A 24,723-nucleotide genomic window follows, 5' to 3' on the forward strand; every position below is an offset into this window, starting at 1 on the left:
GGACGGACGAAGGGATGGACTGGGAATGTGATTGGCCACCCGCTAATCAGGGGATCTCTGCGTCTGGCCCTGTTTCTCCTTTTGGAAACATTGCGCAGACGCAGTTTTCTCCTTTACTGCCTCAACCTTTTGCTGCTCCTAATCCCGCACCGATCGCATCAACCTCAAGGGGAGATTTCCAACCTCCTAACCTGTCAGGATACCATGGTAGCGAAGCTAAGTCAGGTATTTTCTTTTACAGAATGTACGATGCAAATTTGACACATTTCTTTAGGCCAAAACGAACTGATTGTGAGGGAAGGTGGGCTGGAATTTAAAATCACTATTCCAGACTTGGCTTCGATCAATCAGTTTGGGAATCCAACGCAACAGGCAATTGCTGGACAAGGAAAATCTGGCCTAGTTTGGGAGCCTCTCGGAAATGAAGGAATGGAAATAATGGGCGCATCTGGCCCTCAACCTTCTCCTGAAAGCATTGTGCAAAGCCAGAGCTCTCGTTCAATTCAAGAACCTGAGGTGGCTAATTCTCACCCTGATCCACGCATAAAAGCCATAGGTACACACCACAGGCTTTCAATTATTAAAATTTAATTTGATTTAACCTTATACTCTTTCAGAGCATACCAAGAAAAATAGCAGAGCATTTTGCGTGATGTGTGAAATTGAAGTTGGAAATTACTATACTCATTGGGATACATGGCACAAGGATTTTAAAACCAATGATATAAATCGGACCTATAAAACATGCACCAATTTGGAACCAACATTTACACAATTATTGCTACCCTCTTGCACAAACCCTAACAAAGAGTTAAAAAAATGTGACGAATGTCAAAAGGTGCTTTACAACCACCGCTACTACAATCATGGCTGTTCCGTTCCTTCAACCAGCTCAGCCAAACCAGATGCAATTTATGCTGCAGCTCCGACTTCAGAAAAGAAAACAAAAGGACATTGCCTGATGTGCAAATTCACCTTTGATGATTTGGAGGAACATAAGCGCCTAATGCACGAGGACAATAAAGGATACGCCATCAGAAAGGTCCATGAACAATGGACACTCCTTCCTTGTGGTACTTGTGACGCTACGGAGCTCAAGAAATGCCTGAGTTGCCCTAAGGTCACGTACAGATATCATTTTAAGAAAAGTAAGTTTGATCCAAATTTATCTAGATTCTGTCCAACTTGCAGGCCTTCCATGTAAAAACCAAGTAATCAAGGAGAATAAAAAATGTTAAATTAATCGATGCAGTTTGGGATCTCTTTACAAGATCATTTTCAGATTGCAAGATGTTTATGAAATAATAAATTATTCAAATAAATCACTCAAATATGTGTTTCTCTTCCTATTTATCTAATCTTATAGCTGAAAGGGATTGGTCACTTAATTTATATTACATTTAACAAAATAAAAAAAATATTTTACTTGAGAAAATAGATCAAAATTCATTTTCGAAGTTGAAGGTTCAAGCACTTGAAGATTTGGTGCAGCTAATATAATGCCCACCTCTCTTTAATTCCTGCTCTGTAATCTGTTATTAAATATTTAAAAGTTTTAGCTCAATGATCTCTGAGCACACTGTCATGTCCGCCTCACGGTCGCCTCCCCCCTCTCCTGGCTGCTCCTTTTGCAACCGTTTTGTTCGTCCCTTTTAGCTACCCACCCTTCTTTCCTAGTCTAGCTTAGCATAAATTTCAAAAATTTTTGGCCACTTGAAAAATATTTTCGCTGGTTTTGAAAAGCTTTTATTGCATGCCACCTTTTAAGGAGATAATTTTCGAGAGATTGAATGTTATTTCTTTCAATATATTAAAAATTACTTATTTTAAAAAGTTTCCCGAATATGCCAAGATTTCTTTTATTTCTAACACTTAGAGCCGCTGAAATTGAAAGGAAATTCGATGCACTTTCATTTAATTTTAAATAAATATATGATTAATTTTTAACATTCTGCGGCTGTGAATGAGCGACCTGGGAGGTGGCCTGCGACCTTCAGAACTTCAAGGGCTACCAAGGAACGGGAAAAGCCGACCCGCGGACGGTGGACACTTCATCTTTGATGTCCGCATATTGCGCTGAGTAATTAACAAACTTTTATTATTACATTTTTGGATGAAAATTAACTAGTTTTCAGTCAAGATTTGTGCCGCTACCTTGATTTTGGATTTAATTTTGTAACATTTCAGCTGGTCTTACGATTTTTGCATGCGAGACCCTCTATCTACTTCCGACTCGTACCAATTAGTGCTTTTAAGCAGCAGACTCTGCTGGCTGGAAGAATTTTTAGCTATATGTTAAAAAACACTTATTTACTTTTGGCCATGTCTACAAATAATAAAACATTTCCCGAAATCATTGTGGAGCGAAAATATTTAAAATATATAAGCACATCATCTAAATAGATCGAAAGATATTTAGGCAGAGGTTTCGAATTCCAATAATTCTGTCGTGACACGCAATGCGATGAATCCTGGACATTTCCTGATAGACAGTTGTCGGCTACGCACTGAATTCGAATCGTTCCTTAAGGTAAGGAGAAATAATCAATTCATTTCATCGCTCTTTATCCGCATTTTGTGCATGATATATTGTGTAAAAAACATTTTACGAAAAACATGAAAATTTCTGGTTGTTTTTAGGACCAAAAATTGCCCAAACAAAATTAAAATGAATGAAACGTGTCCTTACTGCAAGTTTAATCCTGTTATGTACGGCTTTTGTCCGGACCCAAACTGCCCAACATATGCCACAAGTAACGAAGCGAAAGATGTGCAGCCGTTGGATTTCGAGGACTCTTCACATCTTACGGCTCCAATTGTACAGGAAGCTCGTAGTAAAGAGTTGACGGTAATGCAAGGTGAAGTTATCGAAAAATCTTTCGATGTCTTAGCATCGATTGGAGAAAATCCCACCGCACAATTGCAATTTCCAATCCAAGCAGGTAAATCAACAAATTCAAGTTTTCACATTGTAATTTTTAAACAAATTTTATCTTAAGGCCAACCTGCAATGCCAGAGACGAGTGGTGAGGAATTTCGAATTTTCGATAACGCTCAAACTCCTGCAACAAACGTTCGGGAGAATTTTGGTTACTCTGAATGGAATGTGCAACAGCAGGCAGCTGTGAACCAATGGATGGACGAAGGGATGGACCGGGAATTTTATTGGTCACCCACCAATCAAGGGATCTCTGCGTCTTGCCCTGTTTCTCCTTTTGGAAACATTGCGCAGACGCAGTTTTCTCCTTTACTGCCTCAACCTTTTGCTGCTCCCAATCCCGCACCGATCGCATCAACCTCCAGAGAAAATTTCCAACTTCCAAACCCGGCAGGGCGGTACCATGTTAGCGAAGCTCAACCAGGTATTTTTCTTTTACAGAACGTACGATTCAAATTTGACACATTTCTTTAGGCAAAAACGACCTGATTGAGAGACAAGGTGGGCTGCAATTTCCAATCGCTATTCAAGATTTTACTTCGATTTATCAGTTTGGGAAACCAACGCAACAGAAAATTGCTGGACAAAGAAAATCTAACTTATTTAAGGAGCCTCTCGGAAATGAAAGAATGGAAATGGGCGCATCTGGCCCACAACCTACTCCTGGAAGCATTGTGCAAAGCCAGAGCTCTGATCGTTCAATTCAAGAACCTGAGGTGGCTAATTCTAACCTCGAACCAAGCAGAAAAGTCACAGGTACACAGCACAGGCATTTCAATTATTAAAATTTGATTTAATTTAATCCTATACTCTTTCAGAGCATCGAAATAGGAAAGGATTTTGCGTGATGTGTGAAACTGAAATTAATGATTATTATGGTCATTGGGGTACATGGCACAAGGATATTAAAACCAAAAAACCAAATTCGATCTATAAAACATTCACCATGATCAAACCTACATTTACACGATTATTGCTACCCACTTGCACAAACCCTAAAGATGAGTTAAAAAAATGTCTGGAGTGTAAAAAGGTGCTATACAATCACCGTTACGACAATCACGGCTGTTCCGCTCCTTCAACCAGTTCAGCCCAACCAAATGCGAACGTTCCTCCAGTTCGTGCTCCAGGAAGAAAAATTAAAGGATATTGCCTGATGTGCAAATTCACCTTTGATGATATAGCTAAGCATTGGTCCGACATGCACAACTTCCCTACAAAAATATGCGATGATGTTTACGGCGTTTACGCTCTCAGAGAGGTCCTTGGACAATGGACGCTCCTTCCTCATGGAACTTGTGATGTTAAGGAACTGGATCAATGCAGGCGGTGCTTAAAGATCATGTACAAATATACTTTTAAGGGTCACAAAATAAACAGTGAACCGTATTGTTCAAATTGCTGGCTATACATAATGCAAAAGAAATATCCAACTTTGAAGTTTTAAATCGATAGAGCGAGCGATCTCTATACAATAATCATTTTTTAGATGTATGCGAAATAAAACATTTTTTCGAATAGGTCACTCAATTATGTGTTTCTCTTTCTTTTTCCTAAACTATTTTCTTAAAATTATTGGATAAAGCTGGACACTGCCCTGTTTACATCTGGCCTCTTGGCCGCTTCGCTTCTTTCTTGGCGGACCCGGTTTGCCTCCCAATTCCTCTCGAAAGGCCAAATAAAAACTGAAATCGAATATTTGATGTCCAAACTTTTTACAATGCTGCAGCATCCGTGACCGTTTTTGGACACAATTTTTAGGAACGATCAATGCAGCCATTCATTTAATCAACAAACCCTTCTTTGCGAGCCTAGAATTGCGGGAATTTCAATCATTTATTTTTGTATCCATTTTTATATTTATTTTTGCAGCTTGAATACCTCATCGAGTGTCAAATTTTATGTCGTCACTACACGAGTCTCTTATAATTGCTTGTTATTTACGATTGCTGGTAAATTAAATTGAAGCAGATATTAAGCAGGATTATTATGCTGGAAAAATCAAAGGTAGAATTGATTGGTTAAAGTTTGAATAATAAATAACCTCCATAGTTGTGCACTTGATTTGCAAATTCATGTACTCTTTTCACTTTAATTTTTTGGCTGCGCTTAAAAATACCAAAACATTTTCCGAATTCATTGTTGAGCGAAAAAAATTTAAAATATGTGAATGCATCTAAATGGATCGAAAGATATTTAGGCAGAGGTTTCGAATTCCAGTAATTCTGTTTTGACAAGCAATGCGATGAATCCTGCGGTCATTTGCTCAGAGACACCGGTCGGCAACGCACTCAATTCGAAACACGCTCTGTGGTAAGAACTAAATATTAATTCAATCTTGTATTTAATCGATCTTCATTCGAATATTTAGCATGAAATTTAAAATGTTTTATTCCATTTTACTAGAAATCCTAAATATTTTTGTTTTGTTTAAGGAAAAATGGGTAATTTACAAGATAAAATGAGTAGAATTTGTCCTGACTGCAAAGAAGATCTTCGAGCAAATGGCCATTGTGAAAACCGAAACTGCCCGAGTTTGCAAAGAATCGAGTCTGCAAATATTGAGTCGGTGTTATTTGGCGACAACCCTGACCTGGCTCTACCGCCAGAAGAAGACTTACTCTCCCGAATAGCGAGGCAATACGGCAACATTGGTAACTATAAAAGCTTTATTCCTCCTCATAATGTGGGTTAAACAAATCTATGGAAGAAAACCATTGTATTTTCCAAACGTGAGAAATGATAACCGAATTCAAGTAATATTATCCTGAATTTTATTGCATTTGTTAAGGCCAAATGCCTCTGCCGGAGAGTCGACAGGAACATCAAAATTTCGAGAATGCTCAAACGACGAATCAGGGGGATGGTAATTCCAGGGCGAATTCTAGGAATTCTGAAGAAGCTTTGCAAGAGAATCTGGAGGAATTTTTCAGAGAATGGAATAACCAAGGACTGGACTCTGAAGTTAATTGGACACCCGTAAGTAAAGAATACTCCACGTCTGGCTCTCTATCTTTTGGGAACCTTGCGCAGACAATGATATCTTCTTCTCAGCAGCAACCTGTCGCGGCTCATAATCCCGCACCGATCGCATCATCCTCAAGGGAAGGTTTCCAAGCTCGAAACCCGGCAAGATATAATGGCAGCAAAACTCAATCTGGTAGTTTTTATTTTACTGTATAAAACTGTATGAAACTTTACACTTTTCTGTAGGCCAAAACTTATTGAGGAAAGCTATTCGTCAGCACTTTCAAATCAAGACTCGTCGAGATTTGGCGCCGACTAATCAGATTGAGACGAAACAGGAATTTTCTGCTCAAGGAAGTGAGCAACTCGATAAGCAGCGTGCATCTGGCCTTCCACCCACTCCTGAAAGCACTGTACCAACCCAGAATTCTTCTTCAGCTCAGAAAGTCTCAGGTACAAACATCTTATTTTTTAAAATTAAATTTAATTGAGCTTCGCACTTTCAGAGCCGACTAACAGGTCTGCAAAAAGCACAAAAGGATTTTGCGTGATGTGTGAGGAGACAATGGAATGCATTTACATTCATTCGGGATTTTGGCACCAAACTCCCAACACTCCTAATTCTTGCTATGATTTTGGCATCGCACCATTATCACGTACACGATTGCTCTTGCCCAGTTGTACAGACCCTGACAAAGAGTTAAAAGAATGCCTGCGTTGTCAAAAGGTGCTTTACAATCACCGTTACTACAATCACGGCTGTCCCGTTCCTTCAACCAGCTCAGCCCAACCAGATGCGAACGTTCCTCCAGTTCGTGCTTCAGGAAGAAAAATGAAAGGATATTGCCTGATGTGCAAGTCCACCTTTGATGATATAGCTAAGCATTGGTCCGACATGCACTACTTCCCTAGGAAAAGAGACGATGATGCTTACGCTCTCAGAGAGGTCCGTGGACAATGGACGCTCGTTCCTGGTGGAACTTGTCTTCTAAATGAGCTGGATCAATGCAGGCATTGCTTAAGGATCATGTACAAATATTATTTTGAGGACAGCAGGCTTAGTTGCAATGAAGCGTATTGTCCGACTTGCTTTGGTAAACCAAGACACATTAAATTCCAAAAAATGTAGTGTTAAATGGTGAAGAGAGTAATTTCTATGCAATGATCATTATCAGAGGGCAAGATGAATGTGAAATAAAACATTTTTCGAATAGGTCACTCAAATGTGTGTTTCCCTTCCTATTTACCTGATTTAATTGCTTAAATTGATTGGTCGCTTTTAATCATAACCCATTTTATAGAGTAAAAAGTGTTTATTTGTGGGAGCTAAAATAGATCAAAATTAATTTTCGATCTTCAAGCCATTGCAGATTTTGTGCAGCTAAAAAATGCGCACCTTTCTTTAATTCTCATGCTCAGTAATTAATTATTTTCTTTCGGCCATGTCTACAACTTACCTAAATTTTATGAATTCATCGAATCATTGTTTAGCGTGCAATTCAGAAAATGTGAGGGTCTGATGGCTTGAGAGTAAATTGGGTGGAGGTTTCAAATTCCACTCATCCCGCGTTGTCTCACGCAATGCGATGAATTCCGGTCATTTCCTGACAGACATTGGTCGGCAACGCACGGAATACAATTACTTCTATATTGTCAGGGTAAGAATATTGTTTCATTATTGCATTTTAATATCTATATTTATCCATATTTTATGTTTTAATATTTTTATTTCCAGTAACCATTCGGAAAAATCGGCAACTCCGAAGCCAAAATGAGTGGAATTTGTCCTCACTGCAATGGCAATCTTCGAACAAATGGCCATTGTGAAAACCGCAACTGCCCTATTTTACAAAGTAATGAAACTCCGAATTTCGAGTCGTCTTTTTTTGCCGACCATCCTGAGCTAAGATCATCATCACCAGATGCCTTTCATCGCGCTCAAGTAACTGAGGATTATGGCCAATACCTGGCCACAACTGCTCCTTTCGTTTTGAGCGAAGCAACTATGGAAGAAAATCTTGACATGCCATTGCATTTTCCAAACCTGAGAAACGGTAACTGAATTCAAGTTATGCTCCTAAATTTTAAAGCGTATTTTTGGTATAAGACCAAACTGCACTGCCGGAGAGTGCACCGCAATTTCAAAATTTCGAGAATGCTCAAGCGATGCGAACAAAAAATGCTCGGGAAAACTATTGGAATTCAGAAGCGGCTTTGCAACAGCAAGAGTTTAAGAGCCAGTTGACTAACCAAGGACTTGACTTGGAATTTAATTGGCCACCCAAAAGTCCAGAGAACTCTGCTCCTGGCTCTGTCTCTCCTTTTGGAAACAATGCGCAGCAACAATCTGTCACGGATACTAATCCCGCACCGATCGCATCAACCTCCAATGAAGATTTTTTCAAACTTCCAAACCTGGCAGGGTACCATGGCAGCGAAGCTCAGTCAGGTATATTTTCTTTTACAGAACGTACGATTCAAATTTGACAAATTTCTTTAGGCCAAACCGAACTGATTGTGAAGGAATGTGTGCTGGAAACCCAAAACACTATTCCAGACTTGGCTTCGATCAATCAGTTTGGGAATCCAACGCAACAGGCAATTGCTCGACAAGGAAAATCTGACCTAGTTGAGGAGCCACACGGTAGTGAAGAAATGGAAATAATGGGCGCATCTGACCCTTCATCTACCCCTGAAAGCATTGTGCAAAGCCAGAGCTCTTCTTCAGCTCAGAAAGTCTCAGGTACAAGAATCTCGAGTTTTAAAATTATATTTAATTGAACTTCACGACCCTTTCAGAACCGACTAAAAAATCTAAACATGTCCGAGACAGAACAGGATTTTGCGTGATGTGTGAAGAGCAAAGCAATGAAATTTACAAACATTTGACACGTTGGCACCTACATACACCAAACAAACCAAATCCTTGCTATGAATTAAGTGACACATTTTTGTCAAGTTCACGTCTATTGTTCCCCTGGTGTACAAACCCTAAAAAAGAGTTAAAAAAATGTCCGGAGTGTAAAAAGGTGTTTTACAATCACCGCTACTACAAACACGGCTGTTCCGTTCCTTCAACCAGCTCAGCCCAACCAGATGCAAGTGATGCTCCAGCTCCGACTTCAGAAAAGAAAACAAAAGGATATTGTCTGATGTGCAAATTCACCTTTGATGATTTGGAGGAGCATAAGCGCCTAATGCACGAGGACAATAAAGGATACGTCATCAGAGACGAGGTCCTTGGACAAACGACACTCCTTCCTGACCGAACTGATCATGAAGAGCTTAAGAAATGCCTGGTGTGCTCAAAAGTCAAGCACCAATACAATTTTAAGTATGGTCGGGGTGGTTATTTATCTCCTAAATGTGTGACCTGCATTATATCCAGCACAAACAATGGAAAATAGAAAAAAATGTTCAAATCATTGATGCAATGTGGGATCTCTATACATGATCATTTTCTGACTGCAAGACGTATATTTAATAATCAGTTTATCAAATAGGTCACAAAAATTTGTGTTTTTTTCGTTTTTACCTAATCTATTTGGTTAAAATGATTTAACGCTTAATTTGTAACAAATATTATTGAGTAAAAAGCATTATTTTATGGGAGAAAATCGATCAAATTTAATATTCATTGTTCAAGCCCTTTCAGATTCGGTGCAGCTCTATAATGCCAACCTTTCTCTTTAATTTCTGCTCTGTAATCTGTAATTAATTATTACAAAATTATTTGGTCGAAGATCTGGATACAAATATCATTTTAAAGATATTCGAGTGTAGCTCGCACGTCACCCGCGCCGGACACTGTCCTCTGTTCGACTCTTGCCTCTCACAATCAGAATTCGATGCATATTCATTAAGTTTTAAATCAATACATTTATAAATAAGATTAATTTTTGAAATCCTGCGGCTGTGATTGAGCGACCTGGGAGGTGACCTGAGGCCTGCAGGTGACCACCGAGGAACGGGAAAGGCTGATGGACACTCAAACGTTTGAATTCAGCACCGAGTAAAAAGGAAACATTTTTATTTTAATTTTCGATGAGATGAGAAAAATTCGCACGAGTGATGTGTGCAGAGTTTTATTTCTATAAATCATTATATTCTGAGAGTAAGATGGACAGTAGGTGTGTCCCAGATGAATCTTACTGTCCGACTTGTTATGCATTCTCTGATTAAAATATGAAATAAACAAAAATGAAGATTTAACTTAATTTCTTTTCTCTTTTTTTACCTGAACAATTTCCCAATAAACCCAAAAGATGGGGAAAACACCCTCTTAAATTCATAGCCTCAGTCGGCGCTGAAACTCTTGCCCGCTGACGCAAAAAGAGCGCAAATGCTTTTGGTCCGGATGCGTTTTTATAATTTTCCGATTTTTAAAACCTTTTTTAGGTTCAAGTATGCAACCTGCGTAGTTGCAGTGCGACTCGAGTTGCATATTTTGCCCCTGCCACACACAACGATAAGTATAAACAGGCACTTCGCCGCTCAGGTGTCGCGACCTGGCGAAGGTCGACGAGTGAATAAAATGACTTCACGAGTGATTTTTATTACTGTCCAATTTAATTAATATGAGAATCTTGAGAATGGCTTAACAATGCGAGCCATGCAACGGGCTGCTCAAGGATTAAAAAAGATTTATGATATTTAGGCGGTGACTGCGGCGAAAGAGGGAAAATAAATTTATGATTTTCCATGGAAGTTGATTTTTTACGCTAAAAGATCTTTAACATGTCTTCGTAAAATGAAAAAAGCATTGACGAGTTTCATAATCTTTTTTCAGGATCTTTTCAGTCATTGAAGTAAAACAAGCAGACATATTCATTGGTTTCAATCATTAAGCCAATTTATTTGATCTGATTTGAGATGTCATCAAGACACGTGATGGACTCTGTTTTATTTGATGTCAACAATGGGGATATCTTTTAGTATCAATTCGCGGTAGAAACCGATGTTTTGAAAAAGCCATTTATCGGACATGTTACCGTTGTCCGCGCAGCTGAATGATAAGAAAGCGCCTTGTACTTGGCCATCGATCGCCAACATCGGAATCCACTTGTAAGTGGTGTTGGAGAGACTGTCGAAAAATATCTAAACACACAAAACGAATCATGATTAATCTGCGAGTAACAAAATATTTTCAGGCACGTACCTTGCAAAATCCTGGGGTCTCATCCTTCTTCATGCAAACTCTATCAGTGTTCCCTGATACTAAGGATTTGCAAGTCTCGGAATCGAATGCAGTTGCTGAGACCTTCTTCGGTAAGAGCTAAATTTCAAGGTAATTAACCCAAACTAAAAATCCGTAATCAGTATGTCACTGCTTACCGAGGTATCATTGAAGAAAATCAACGTTGCGTTAACGTTGGTTGAGAACTTGTTAAAAGCCGATGCCGTCAACGGATACTTTGCGCTTCCGAATTTCTTGCAAAACTTGACGGATGTGAATATGCCAAACAAAATTTCCTCAATCTTAATCGGTGCTCGAACTGTGCCCTGCTGATCGATGATTTGCATGTTCGATACATTTCTGCAACGAAAAATTAAACAAAACTGAAAGTTTATTCCAAGGAGCTAAATAAGGGTTCAATAATGTGGCTATTTTTTGCACCGATTTTTTTAATTGAAATGCCAGAAAAGCGGCTGAAAAGGTGCCCAAACCGGCAAGTGGCGCTTCCAACCAGCCCGTTGAGCATTTTGAGGCACTAAACTAGCCTCTGAAATTAGGGTTAGATCCCCGAACAGCTCAAATATCTGTTATCGCTTTGACACTCCTGAAAATGCCTTCACAATATGCTGGTTGATCAAATTTATTAATATAGAAAAAAAAGATGTATCGTGAGATAAGATTTCTTTCTCCAACAATTGAATTTGCCACTCTGAGAAGTCATGACCTGAAATTCTTGTTTCCCAGTTATTACGCGGGCATGTTATAAATGAAACAAATCTCAACAAAACATTTACCCTTTGACGTAAGCTTCACTCGCAGTCATGAGATACCTGCTACTGACAACAAGTCCTGGAACCGTGTACGGGTACGCCTTATCCAGCAAATTAAGATTCACCTGCGTTTTAATCACCGTTTCAACGGATTCCTCGAAATGAGCGACACTTACCACGTAGGGAAATTCGCCAGGGCTGGCATCCGTTGCATTTGTCTGACACTGCACACCTGGAAAGAGATCAGCGAAGGGTTTGGATATAGAATTAAAAAAAAATGATGTCGTCGAGGAAGGTAGTTTTCAGAAGAAAGAGGACAGCTTCAGAATATTTACGTGTCGCTGCAAGGGCGCAGAGGCAGAGGACGACGCCGAACCAAGTCGTTGACCACTTCATCATGTCCACAAGAAAGAGACTGTGGCATACCGTGCGCGCCGCCAGCTTTTATACCCGTCCCAGGACACGTACGTGTTCGTTCCGTGTATACAGCGTATCAGTTTTTGATTGAGGTCAAAAGGCACGATTTCTAGCAATTGCTGTACTCAGAAAATACGATAGCTTGGAAAAGAACGAGGTGTATTTGATAAGAAAATAGGCCCATAAAATTCACTATCAAAAAACGAAGAACCGCGAGAGGCTTTTAATTGTTTCTCCGTAGAAAAAGGTGGAATAAGTGGAATAACGTATTTAATTGTTGAGTCGTTCCCCTTAGCTTTGTGAGTTCTGAAAATTTTCTTTGTTGTTGAGAGATAAAGAATAATTGCGGTGACCTGAAAAGCGAAACGCAGGTGAATGTCTCCTTACTTAGATAGCACCTTCCGGTCAGGGCAGCGTGTTTTTGCGCAGCATTTTCACCAGAGAAAAACTTTTGTCTCCCGCCGTAAGGGACATATATAAATGAAAAAAGAGGGTTTTTTGTACCCTGATCATCGAGGAACTTCTTTGAGCGGATTTGACCCAAATTTGTTTGAAAATATCAAATTTTGAATTTTAGAGCTCATGGTTGGAGACTGGGATCAACGCCCTGTTCAAAATTTTAAATAAATTATCATTTTGGTCAGAACTCTGTATCTAACGTGTCGTTTTAAATGTTTTCTGTCACGGGAAACTCAATTCTGCACTAAATTTCTTAATATCTCCATTCCTTTGGAGACGCTAGTACCTGGTGGCTGGCGAAATAGACGAAATAAATTTATGCTTTTTCATCGGAGTTGATTTTTGACGTTAAAAGATCTTTATCATTTCAGCTCCTTGTCTTCGTAAAATGAAAAAAGCTTTGACGTGTTTCATAATCTTTTTTTCAGGATCTTTTCAGTCATAAAAGTAAAACAAGCAGACATATTCATTGCTGGTTTCATTTATTATGCCAATATATTCGATCTGATTTGAGATGCCATCAAGACGTGACGGACACTGCTTTATTTGATGTCGACAATGGGGATGGTTTGTATTAATTCTTGGCGGTAGGAATCGATGTTTCGAAAAAGCCATTTATCAGACATGTCACCGTTGTCCGCGCAGCTGAATGATAAGAAAGCGCCTTGTACTTGGCCGTCGATCGCCAACATCGGAATCCACTTGTATGTGGGGTTGGAGGCACTGTCGAAAAATATCTAAACACACAATACGAACCGTGATTAATCTGCGAGTAACAAAATATTTTCAGCCACGTACCTTGCAAAGTCCTGGGGTGTCATCCTTCTTCATGCAAAGTTTATAACCGCCGTTTGATTCTAAGTTTTCGCAAGTCTCGGAATCGAATGCAGTTGCTGCAACCTTCTTCAGTACGTGCTAAATTTCAAGAAAACCCAAATTAAAAATCGGTAGTCAGTACAGCGGAAACCAGATGGCGCGACGCGCAAATATGGCGTCTGGTGGAGTATGGCGCGAAAAATTGACACTTAAAAAGCGCGAAAAGAAGCAAGTTTTGAAAATTTGCATTACTCTTAACTAATTGTGTCTTTTGGATCGTAAAAACAAACTCTTTTATGGCACTCGTACGGCAATCCAAACGAGAATGTTTTGTTTCCCACATTCAGACGCCATCTTGGATCTTTGCAATGGGAACCAATTTGACCGCAATGTGCCCCCCCCCCCCCCCGCTGAATCAGTAATTATTGATGTATATCACTTACCGAGGTGCCATTGAAGAAAATCAACGTTGCGCTAACGTTTGCTGAGAGGTCGTTGAAAGACGACGCCGTCAGCGGAAACTTTGTGCCTCTGAAATTATCGCAGAACTTGATGTACACGAAAGTGTTATAATATATTCCCATGATCTTAATCGGTGCTCGAACTTTGCCCTGCTGATCGATGATTTGCATGTTCGACAAATTTCTGCAAAAAAAATTAATCATCGAAAGGAATCTGGAAGTTTTTTTTTAAATTAAAACAAAGCCTGCACACTGCACAGCACTTGCTGTGGGTACCATAGGTCCCAATAACACCGCCGAGCTATTTGAGCATTTCGAGACATTAAACTAATCACTGATAATAGGCTTATAGATCCTCGCGGTCTAGGTATTTGAGCAGTTTTGGGAGATCTAATACTGGCTACCCAATGCGTCAGAGATGGCAAAAAGTGGTTAGTTTATAGTTACTCGAAATGCTCAAATTGCTCAACGGGCTGGCTTGCACCTTTGCAGCATGCGTGATTTGGTTTCACGGGACGAATGTATAGCGTTTTATAAAAGTGCTCGGTGCGGAGGCAAGTGGCCCTTCAGGTGGGCTGGGTCCCTGAAATGTGCGGCCTGGTGCGCCCATTCAATCCGTTATCCGGGTTTCAGCATTCGTGCCAGTGCAGTGCGCGCCCTTCCCGCTCCGAGAACAGATATAAAAAGAAAAAAATATCTGCCATCGCTTTGACACTCCTGAGAATGCCTTAACAATGCGAGCCAACTAGCTATTGTTGATGTCTTTTGATCAAATATACACATGTATTAATATATAGACAGAAAAAGTATCGTGCGATTAGATTTCAAACGAAAACTATCTCCAATTGAAAAGTGCATGCTGACATGAAATTTAAGTTTCCCAGTTTTTATATGAAAACAAATGTCAATAAAGCATTATTTACGTAGTAAGGAGTGATTCCCCAGCCAGGAGATACCTGCTACTGACAACAAGTCCTGGAACCGAGGTCGAGTACGTCTTATCGGTCACATTAAGATTCACCTGCGTTTCAATCACCATTTCAACGGATTCCTCGAAATGAGCGACACTTACCACGTAGGGAAATTCACCAGGGCTGGCGTCCGTTGCATTTGTCTGACCCTGCACACCTGGAAAGAGATCAGCGAAGGGTTTGGATATAGAATTAAAAAAAAAAATGATGTCGTCGAGGAAATATATGGTAGTTTTCAGAAGAAAGAGGACAGGTTCAGAATATTTACGTGTCGCTGCGAGGGCGCAGAGGCAGAGGACGACGCCGAACAGAGTCGTTGACCACTTCATCGTGTCCACAAGAAAGAGACTGTGGCATACCGCGTGCGCCGCCAACTTTTATACCTACCTGTCCCAGGACACGTACGTGTTCGTTTTCTATCGTGCAGCCTATCAGTTTTTAACGAGGTCAAAAGGAAAACTGAAAAATAATGAGATATTTGATAAGAAAATAAGCGCATAAAATTCGCTATCACCGGAAACGAAGAACCGAGAGAGCCTTTGAACTGTTTTTTTTTTCGTAAAAAAGGTGTAATAACGTATTTAATTGCAGAGTCGTTGTGTGTTCTTCAATTTTCTTTTTTGTGGGGAGATAAAAAATAATTGCTGACCTGAAAAGCGAAACGCAGGTGAATGTCCCCTTACTCAGATAGCACCTTCCGGTCAGGGCAGCGTGTTTTTGCGCAGCATTTTCACCAGAGAAAAAAACTTTTGTCTCCCGCAAGGGACATAAGACATAAGGCATAGTTACCCTGAAAAAGATCGTCTGGATAGTGTGATGCTTTTACTGAAGAAAATAAAGGAAAAATGCGGTTGCAATTTAAAAAAATCTATACTTTTCCAATTTTGATGACTTCACGCCTTTTCTAGAATTATGTTATTAGACTTATGCCCACACGGAAGATATTTTATTCTAAAAACTCTACTAAATTAATGCCTCGTACCAAAAACAGATTTTTTAAAATAAAATACAAATTAATTTTTTTAAATCCAGTGAGTCATAAAATGTTACATTTAACCAAGGCAGTTGAAGTATAGAAACTTAGGGGTGGAGGGAAAGCACTCCTAAGCCCTTCAGCTGGTTAGGGGAGGTCGAGACGAGTCCAAAAGTTGGTATTTTTTGCAATTCTGATGGTTAGAACCGGAGGTTTGGAGTTTAAAATGTTTGAAAACAATATTCCGATTTTTTTGTGATTTGCAAACTGGAAATGTCAGGTCCAATAGTCAGAATTGCAAAATCTACCCACCATTAGACTCGTCTCAACCACACCTGACTAGCTGAAGTGTCAAGGGGGTGTATAGCCCTCATTAAAAATTAAATTAAAAATAAACAATAATTTAAGCGTTCAAAGCATTTTTCCATGGGGCTGAAATTTAGAGGTGGAGAGTGGGAACCCCCTAAACCCATAAACTGGTTAGGGTAGGTCGAGACGAGTTCAACTGTGGGTAGTTTTTGCAATTATAATGGTTAGAATCCGTGATTTCGGGTTGCAAAATTAACGAAATTTGCAAAAAATTCCTATTTTTTCGACTTTTCGACTTTAGAATTTATTGAAAAAAATATCCATCTTCATGAAATTTTTTGCAAAGCAATCGGTACATGTCATGTAAACCTTCACATTGCCATTTTTGCACTGGTTTCCGAAGTTTTTAAAATTAAACCCGGCTTGCTGGCGCGGCTCGCGCAGACCTCTATTTGAGATTTCTCTCAAAAAGCCCGAAATTAATAAAATTATCATAAGTATGTACTTAATCAGTGCGTAAATCAGTTGAAGTGGTACTCGGTGGCCGCCTGATGGCCGCAGGTCGCCTCCCAAAGACCAAAAAGTCCAGCGCGACGTGCGAACTTTTTTCCCGCCAAAACAATTTAAACGCGAGAAGTGCGCATGCGTCAGAGCTGGCTGGATCTGACAAAGAAGTGTTTTCTGCAAGCGCTCAAACCAGCTCTGACGCATGCGCACTTCCCGCGTTCAAATAGTTTTGGCGGGAAAAATGTTCGCACGTTATTTAACGGAAAAAACAACAATTTTACCTAATTCGAACCTCAGGAATCGATTGGTGCGCTCAGAAACTGCGTCAAAGACGGTTTTTAAATAAGTTTTAGGTGTGGCAACCTTAAGATATAATGGCAGGGGCGTGTCTAGCGCAGCTAGTGGAGAATAAATTGAAAGACACGTCGGCGACATGCATTATCCCCGTGGCGCGCATTATTATAATAACGCGCAGCGGGCCAATATTGGCGCGTAATGGAATTTCCTGTTTGCACCCTGCGCCTTTGGCTGCCATGGTTATATTTCGGGGGCTTTTTATTCGTGTCAGCGATAGCCGCTCGCAGATAGTAGTTGTTCAATTTCCTATTTCGCGCCCAACTTTCGGTGCTGCGAGAAAACACTGCTGGCTGGCTGGCTGGCTGATCGGGCCCGATCGCTCTCGCAAACTTGTTCCTTCTTCATGCAAAATATTGACAACTTTGCAGCCGCCGCGCAGAATAAATAATGGCGAGATGGGAAAACTTTTCTCCTCGCCAGCAGCTTCTTATTTGTTTTGGGCAGAAAACGCGCGCGCACGGCGCAAATCCCTCTCACTTTATCACTTGGTGAGCCACCCGGCCGCCGCTCAAAATACACCAAAACATGATTTATTCTCCAAGTGCCCAACTACACAATTTACGGCTAAATAATTCTTAAATAAAAAATATTAATTTATAAAATGTGTAAAAATCTCATGAAATTTTGTCCTCTAATGAAAGAATTTATTTTTCAACTTCCGCTTGGAATTCTTTGGTTTTTTTTGCTATGAATTGACTAAAAATGATACGTAATGAAATGAAACCGAGTATCAAGTCCGTGGGTGCCATAGAAAAATTTAAAGATTTTTTTAAACCTTTGAACGATTTACGTCTTGACACGAATTTAGGGGGTAAAATAAAGGGTTGGGCATATTTTTTGGGACTTTTAGTGTTAGCAATTTACATTCTACTACTTGAGCAACCCTAAAAAAAAGTTTCAGCTCCGTGGCAAGCGTTATACCCGAGATATAAGGGTCTGAAATTTGCAAAAAATGCTTTTTGCCAGAACACGGAGGGTGAAATATGGTTTTAATTTTATAATAATTCGACGGATTAACGGATTTTAAGTCAAGAAGTGTTAATAGAAAGGTAAAGGTAAGTGCTATCAACTTACCTACCCGGACGACCTTTTTCCAGGGTACCGCACCCTGAGATCGGTCCCTGAGGCACTTTTTTCGTGTTTTCGCGCCTATGAAATTTTTTAAATATTTATTTATATCTTCCGCTTGGATTTTTTTGGATTTTTTTGCTATAAATTGACTCTAAATGATGCCTAATGAAATTAAACCAAATATCAAGTCCGTGAGTGCCATAGAAAAATAAAAAAGAATTTTTTAAAATTTTGAACGACTTACGTCTTGACACGAATTTAGAGGGTAAAATTAAGGGGTGGGCATACAATTTTGGGACTTTTGCTGTTGAAACTTTAAATTTTACTACTTGTTAGTCACTGACCAAAAGTTTGATCCGCCTGGCATGCTTCAAACCCGAGATATAAGCGTCTGAACTTTGCAAAAAATGCTTTTCGACCAGAACACGCATGGTTTTAATTTTCTAATAATTAGACGGGTTGACGGATTTTAAGTCAAGAAGTCTTAATAGAAAGGTAAAGGTAAGCGCTATCAACTGACCTACCTGGACGACCTTTTTCAGGGTACTGCACCCTGATATCGGTCCCAGAGCCACTTTTTGCGATTTTTCGCGCCACTGAAAATTTTGAAATATTTATTTTTAGCGTCTAAAAGTCTCATAAATAATATTTTGTCCTCAAGAAACTATAAAAAAGCATTTCTGAGAGGAAATTATTGATTTGCCTGTATAGCACGGAGGTATAGATGAAAAGTTGTTCTTTGAGCAATAATTTAATCCGCATCTCGAGACTGAATACCCTTTACTTCTCTATGCAAAAGCATTTGTGCTACAATTCAAGACTTTGAAGAGTAAAGAACGGTGAGCGCAACATCAATAAAGAAAGCTTGTTGAATTTTCCGCTGTGCGCCGGCATGGAGAAAGGAAAAGATAAAATATATTATGTGCGCGCTGGCGGTTAATCAGCTTTCGTTGCGCGGCTCAGGAAGCGCGCGCTTTTCTTCTCTCTCTCTCTATTATTAGACGAACGGCTGGAAAACCTATTTGCGGGCAAAGATTGGATCTAAATTATAGCGCGGAGCCAAATGATTCCCATTCGCGTGAAGCCGGGAATAAAGAATATAAAGACGTCGACGATGAGCCGTAAATGAGAAGAAGCGAGAAACACGACACACACTCCGACCAGATTTTTATTTCTTTTCAGTGCCAACAAGCTTCTCGCCCTCAGTCTCAATAGAAGGGAAGTCAAGTCGTTCTGCTTTCATCAGCAAAATAAACTTTGTTCAACATTCAAGCACTTCTTTTTCTTTTTTATATTTATTTTCTTTCTGTACGGATATTCAAATGATTTAAGAGGGTGGATATTCATTATTTAATATAAAGTGGATCGATACAGGGCGAATTTGATTTGCTGGATGCATTTTACAATTTTTTATAAATTAAAAATGAATCTTTCCAGAATAAAAATTCAAATTTTTCAAATATTCTGCTAAATTTCCAGCACTATTGAGCACATTTTCTTGGCAGATTTCGATTCCTCTCGTTGAGATCTGTTCAGCAGTGTGTGAAACCTTTTAGGGAAAATTTTCTAAAATATTTACGCTGCTACTTAGGTAATTTTGGCTTCAAATTAATCCAAAGGGATGAATTGATGCATCGTTTGCTGTCTAATTGCAGCTAAAGAGTTAATTATATTGATTTATAACCACAGAAACCAATGAAAAGTTGCATTAAACCGATTTAATTGCGAAAGAAATGAAGAAATCGTCAAGAATTCTTTGCTTGAAGAATCCTCGACGCTGATTGGCTGACGACGCGCATGTCAACATCTCCCGCGCAATTCACAACGCAAGTAAGCCGTTGCTAGGCAACCGCGGGAGCTGTTGACAAGCGTGTGGCGTTGGCCAATCAGCGTCGAGGATTCTTCCAGCAAAGAATTTTCTGATTTCCGTAATTTAAATCGGTTTTAATCGACTTTTAATGAATTTCTGCGATTAAATCGATGAATCAACTCTTTAGCTGCAAAATTAGGCACCAAACATCGGTAGAATAATGACAAGCGTCTTACAAGAGGCACACATTTAACACGGACTCTTTTGGCGGGAAAACGCTTTGCTTGCAAAAAAGCCCGCCTTACATTTTTGAATCTGCTCAGCAAGAAGAATCGATGAATGGTTCGCCATTTTCTTACCTTTAACTGCAATATATTTCGTGATTTCTGTTCTAGAACTATTTTAATTAATTTTCATATTTTTATCCTTTCATGATGGAGAAGGTGTTAGAACACGCCCTTTAGGAAACAGAAAAGAGCAGCCGAGTTATAAACACGTCACCTTGCGGCCATGAGAGTGCTTTCTTTGGAAATAAAAATCCGGAGACAAAAAAGTTGTTGCAAAGTCCTGAAATTCCACACTGACTTTGCGCGGATAAATTCCGGCGAGCCTCTGCTCTCTTCTGTGTGCGGCGGCGGCGACGGCGGCCGGGCTGCAAACTTTGGGCAAGAAAGATCGAGGTAAAAGCTTCTTCTGTGCCGTGCCGCCGACCAGGGTATTATATTAACTATTTTACGAGTCGCTCTTTGAGCACAAGTTTGTCACACAGCAAGAGGAGATATGGTCGCTGCTGCTGACCAGTGTAAAAGCCGCCAACCCGAACGAAAACGCAACCTCATCCCGAGTGCATCAGCATCAGCAACACAATAAATAAAGTTTTAATCTATTTAGTGCTTTTGCACGCATTCTGAATCAGGGACCGATGCATTGGAACTTGGAACTTTGCCTGCCTTTAATTAATTAAATTAGTATATAGAGTACTGTGTTCGTCGCACTATTTCGAGGCACACACACACGAGACTGCTAACGGATTAAAAAGAGGAAAATAATTTAACTGTTAAATCATTATACCGCCTATGCCGTTTATATTTTTTTAATTCTCGATTATCCCAAACAATTAAAACGTTCTCTAAACGGCCAATTGTAAATTTCAGATGAATTTTCTGCTCGTCTCGTCACTTGCGTTCGACGTTTTAAAATGTATTTATTCCTTCGCAAGCGAGTATTTAACAAGACAAGAATAAATTGAAGTGTTAGCATCTGCTGGTCTATTTTTAACTATCGATAGTATTTAATATTGGTAATCACTTTTTTATGTACAATCCCGGCGTTCCTGAGGAATTTAACGTGACTTTTTCAATGTTTAGGAGCTTCAGGTTATTAGGTATTGAAAATAAATATTTTGCCATATTTTTAGTAATTTTATTTCACGTAACAAAGTGTTTTTGTTGGTCAATAACTGTCAGCATCTCACGTTGCAGATCTGTAATCAAGATTTTATGCATTTTAGCACTGGAAAAACGATCTTAAGTAGTGACGATTTTACTCTCGCGTCAGATAGGAGCGAAAGACAAAAAAATGCTTTGAAATTCATCACTGACAATCAACTGAACTATGTTATCATCACTAAGCGGGATAAACTTTTAGGTTCTCTGACTAATTTCCTTACCTCGCCATCAGCGTCTTATTTCCAGATCTCTTCAAGGAGCCATCAGATCTCTGAAGCAATCAATAATTTACATTGTTAAATGATATTTACAATAAATCGGCTTTTTAAGCTTGCAAATCTTTTAAGTCTTTCCCTTACCTTTCAACTAGTCTTCTTTTCCTGTCTCCCGACTAGAGATCTGTTTCGTAAAAGTCCTGTGACAGGGGTTAACCTGAAACATAATTGAATCAAGTCAGATAATGCTTGAGACAAGTATTTAATTTTATTTTTCTTTCAAAATCAGATAGGAGCGAAAGACTAATTTCTAGAAAGCTCATCAATAAGATCAGATGAACTATGAAATCATCATTAAATGACTGGAGGATCTTCTATATTCGTATTAAATTTACCTGTTGGAGATTCCACTGTTTCAGTGCCCGCAGAACAATTAATCTCCATCTGAAAAGGAAAATTTGGTTGTAGATTGGTTTTTTAAATATTTTACAATAGATTTATTATTAGCAAATAATGTCAGATAGGAGCGAAAGACTAATTTCTGCATATTCATCAAAGTTCATCAGATGAACTATGAAATCATCATTTAATTTGAGGATTAGGAGAATTAAAATTAATAAACATACCTGCAGGCTTGCGATAAACCCGGAAACCAGACTTTCTGGCCTTCAATCGGTTTCAATGAGAATCTGCAATTAAATATGGCTCATTTTAGAGAGAGTAAAATCAGAAATCGAGTTTCAAACATTAAATAATTCATCAGATAGGAGCGAAAGACTAATTTCTGCATATTCATCAAGGTTATTCAGATGAACTATGAAATCATCATTAAAATAGGAATTTACGACGCTAAAATTAAAAATTTCAATTACCAATTATTCTGATTTTTTAATTCCACGTCCGACTTCAAGGACATCTATTTGTTCCGGCTGAAAAAACAAACTACTATTAGAACTCTCTAAAAAATATCAACAATATTACTTCGACCGGGTTTTTGATACTAAAAATACTAGATTTTTGATATCCGCGCTGCAAAACTGTATTCCCTAGGTTACGCACCCTCTTCAGAGATCGATTTCAGCTGTTTCGAAGCCGAAAATTTCGGTTTAACATCAAAAACTCTAGTATTTCTACTACCATAAACCCCCGGTGCCATAAGTCGGAGGAAACATCCTTAAAACCTTCAGTGTTCAAAGCCACCAACAAATGGCACCGTTTATTTTCGTAAATAATATAATTTTAAGGCATTTCCACTGCAATTTCAGCTACAATCCTTCTATAGTGTATTATTCACTTAATTTTTTTCTCTTTTGACATGCTGAAAACTAAAATCGGTTCAGCCAATCGCTGGAGAATCATGAAACTATTTTTTAAAATAAAGTGGTTAGTTTAGTGACTCGAATTGCTCAAATTGCTCAACGGGCTGGGAGGCGCACCGGCGCCGACTCGCTACTTGCTGGTTTGCACCTTTCCAGCATGCGTGATTTGGCTTCACGGGACAAATGTCTAGCGTTTCAATGCAGTCCTCGGTGCGGAGGCAAGTGGCCCTTCAGTGGTCTGGGTCCCTGTGCGGCCTGGTGCGCCCATGTTATCCGTTCGCGGTGTTATTGGGACCCGGGTTTCAGCATTCGTGCTAGTGCAGTGCGCGCCCTTCCCGGTCCTCGGACAGGGATAAAAAGAGCAAAAAAAAAAAAAAAAAAAAAAAGAATCTCTTCTAACGTTTCTACGGCAAATGGCTGGACTGATTTAGATTTTCAGCACGTCAAAAGTAAGAAAATTAAGTGAAGAATGCACAGTGGCAAGAGTGAGTCTGTAATCGCTGCAAAAATGCCTTAAAATCCAATGTCTACAATGGCGCCACCTGTTGACAGCTTCAATTTCTGAGGAATTTTTAATTTTTACCTATGAATTCAGCCTGGACAAATATTCTCGGCACATCAACATCATCCTTTTTATTAATGGTTCTTCGATGGACATAATTCACTGTTTTGGAGGAAAATCCTGCCTCTTCGAAGATCATCTTGACTTCCTCAATCGAAAAATAATAACTCCTGAAACAAGACTAATTTAAAAAGAGAGTCGAACCAGAATTTTAGAGTTTACCTAGTACCATCCTGTCGCATGTAGAGGTTCTCGGCAATTTTGTGTCCTGGTTTGAACCTGAGCTGGGCCATGTCGTAGAGGCCGTAATCTCGGAAGAGAAGCAGCCCACCCGGCTTCATAACTTTCAAAATATTCCCCAGGGCTTGCTTAAATTTCTCCGGATGCACAGCCGAGAGGACGAAAATCAAGGTAGCGACGTCCACCGAGCCTTCCGGAACGTTCGCAGACAAATCATCCGCTGTAATATCCGCCTGAAATTAATCCAATTAATTCTATTCCTGCACTAAATAAAAATAAATTAAATTTTACCTGAAAGGCAGTGATTTTTTCCGGATCGAATCTGGCGTCCTTCTTGACAAATTCCACAGCCCGTGAGGAAAAATCGCAGGCGTACACTCTCAGGGGTTTCCCCTCCTTGAGCAGAGGGTAGAAAAAATTTCCAACGCCGCAGCCGACTTCGAAAAGCACCTTTTCCTCCAGGCCGTCGGCGAGAATTTCGAATTCCCGCGTCGTCCAGTGGCGGTCTTTGAAAAATCGCGTCTCGTTCCGCTTGTAAAATAAATCCCAGTTCTTCCTGGCTTCCTTTTCAAGTTTCATGGCCTGGAATTCGGACACGAGCCGCGAATCTTGCTTCTCGAGCGCCGCCGCTTCCTCCGAGGTCAGATTTTTCACCTCGCAGGAGTTTTCCTGCAGCGAAATTTCACAATTCATTGTGTTCCACCTGAAGAGAGTTAGAGACGAGGTGAGAATTTTTTTAAATTACGTACAATATAAATTCTGAGATGGAAAATTCGTAACTAAGCGCTAAAATCGAAAGTTCAATTATTTATCAACAGAATAACACCACTTACTTGGTCAAGCACACGATGATGACGGAGATAAACAGCGAATTTTACAAAAATCACAAGCCGGTGCGTCCGTGTCCGGCATGGTCTTTCCAACAGCAACAAGCATG

At 39.6% G+C, this 24,723-nt stretch overlaps 2 protein-coding genes and 4 non-coding genes across 6 annotated transcripts; all 6 read right to left on the minus strand.

The window, feature by feature from the left end:
- Nucleotides 1–13,269: 13,269 nt before the first annotated feature.
- Nucleotides 13,270–15,304, minus strand: LOC135946404 (uncharacterized). Its single transcript, XM_065494614.1, has 5 exons — nt 15,244–15,304; nt 14,961–15,132; nt 13,987–14,188; nt 13,526–13,642; nt 13,270–13,464 (listed from the first exon to the last, which is right to left on the minus strand). The coding sequence occupies exons 1-5, from the start codon at nt 15,302–15,304 to the stop codon at nt 13,270–13,272; spliced, it is 747 nt and encodes a 248-aa protein (XP_065350686.1).
- A 6,108-nt stretch (nt 15,305–21,412) lies between these two features.
- LOC135945542 (tRNA N(3)-methylcytidine methyltransferase METTL6) lies at nt 21,413–24,723 on the minus strand. Its single transcript, XM_065493296.1, has 8 exons — nt 24,620–24,723; nt 24,078–24,489; nt 23,769–24,019; nt 23,568–23,716; nt 22,061–22,594; nt 21,810–21,882; nt 21,672–21,721; nt 21,413–21,485 (listed from the first exon to the last, which is right to left on the minus strand). The coding sequence occupies exons 2-5, from the start codon at nt 24,477–24,479 to the stop codon at nt 22,572–22,574; spliced, it is 825 nt and encodes a 274-aa protein (XP_065349368.1). The 5' UTR covers nt 24,480–24,489; nt 24,620–24,723; the 3' UTR covers nt 21,413–21,485; nt 21,672–21,721; nt 21,810–21,882; nt 22,061–22,571.
- On the minus strand, nt 21,548–21,641 carry LOC135947594 (small nucleolar RNA snR60/Z15/Z230/Z193/J17). Its single transcript, XR_010575680.1, has one exon. It is a non-coding gene; the product is annotated as a small nucleolar RNA snR60/Z15/Z230/Z193/J17 (small nucleolar RNA).
- LOC135947595 (small nucleolar RNA snR60/Z15/Z230/Z193/J17) lies at nt 21,943–22,029 on the minus strand. Its single transcript, XR_010575681.1, has one exon. It is a non-coding gene; the product is annotated as a small nucleolar RNA snR60/Z15/Z230/Z193/J17 (small nucleolar RNA).
- LOC135947593 (small nucleolar RNA snR60/Z15/Z230/Z193/J17) lies at nt 22,175–22,260 on the minus strand. The gene has a single exon (XR_010575679.1). It is a non-coding gene; the product is annotated as a small nucleolar RNA snR60/Z15/Z230/Z193/J17 (small nucleolar RNA).
- Nucleotides 22,417–22,503, minus strand: LOC135947592 (small nucleolar RNA snR60/Z15/Z230/Z193/J17). The gene has a single exon (XR_010575678.1). It is a non-coding gene; the product is annotated as a small nucleolar RNA snR60/Z15/Z230/Z193/J17 (small nucleolar RNA).

The sequence above is a fragment of the Cloeon dipterum genome, chromosome X (genome assembly GCF_949628265.1).
Source record: "Cloeon dipterum chromosome X, ieCloDipt1.1, whole genome shotgun sequence".
Taxonomy (NCBI): domain Eukaryota; kingdom Metazoa; phylum Arthropoda; class Insecta; order Ephemeroptera; family Baetidae; genus Cloeon; species Cloeon dipterum.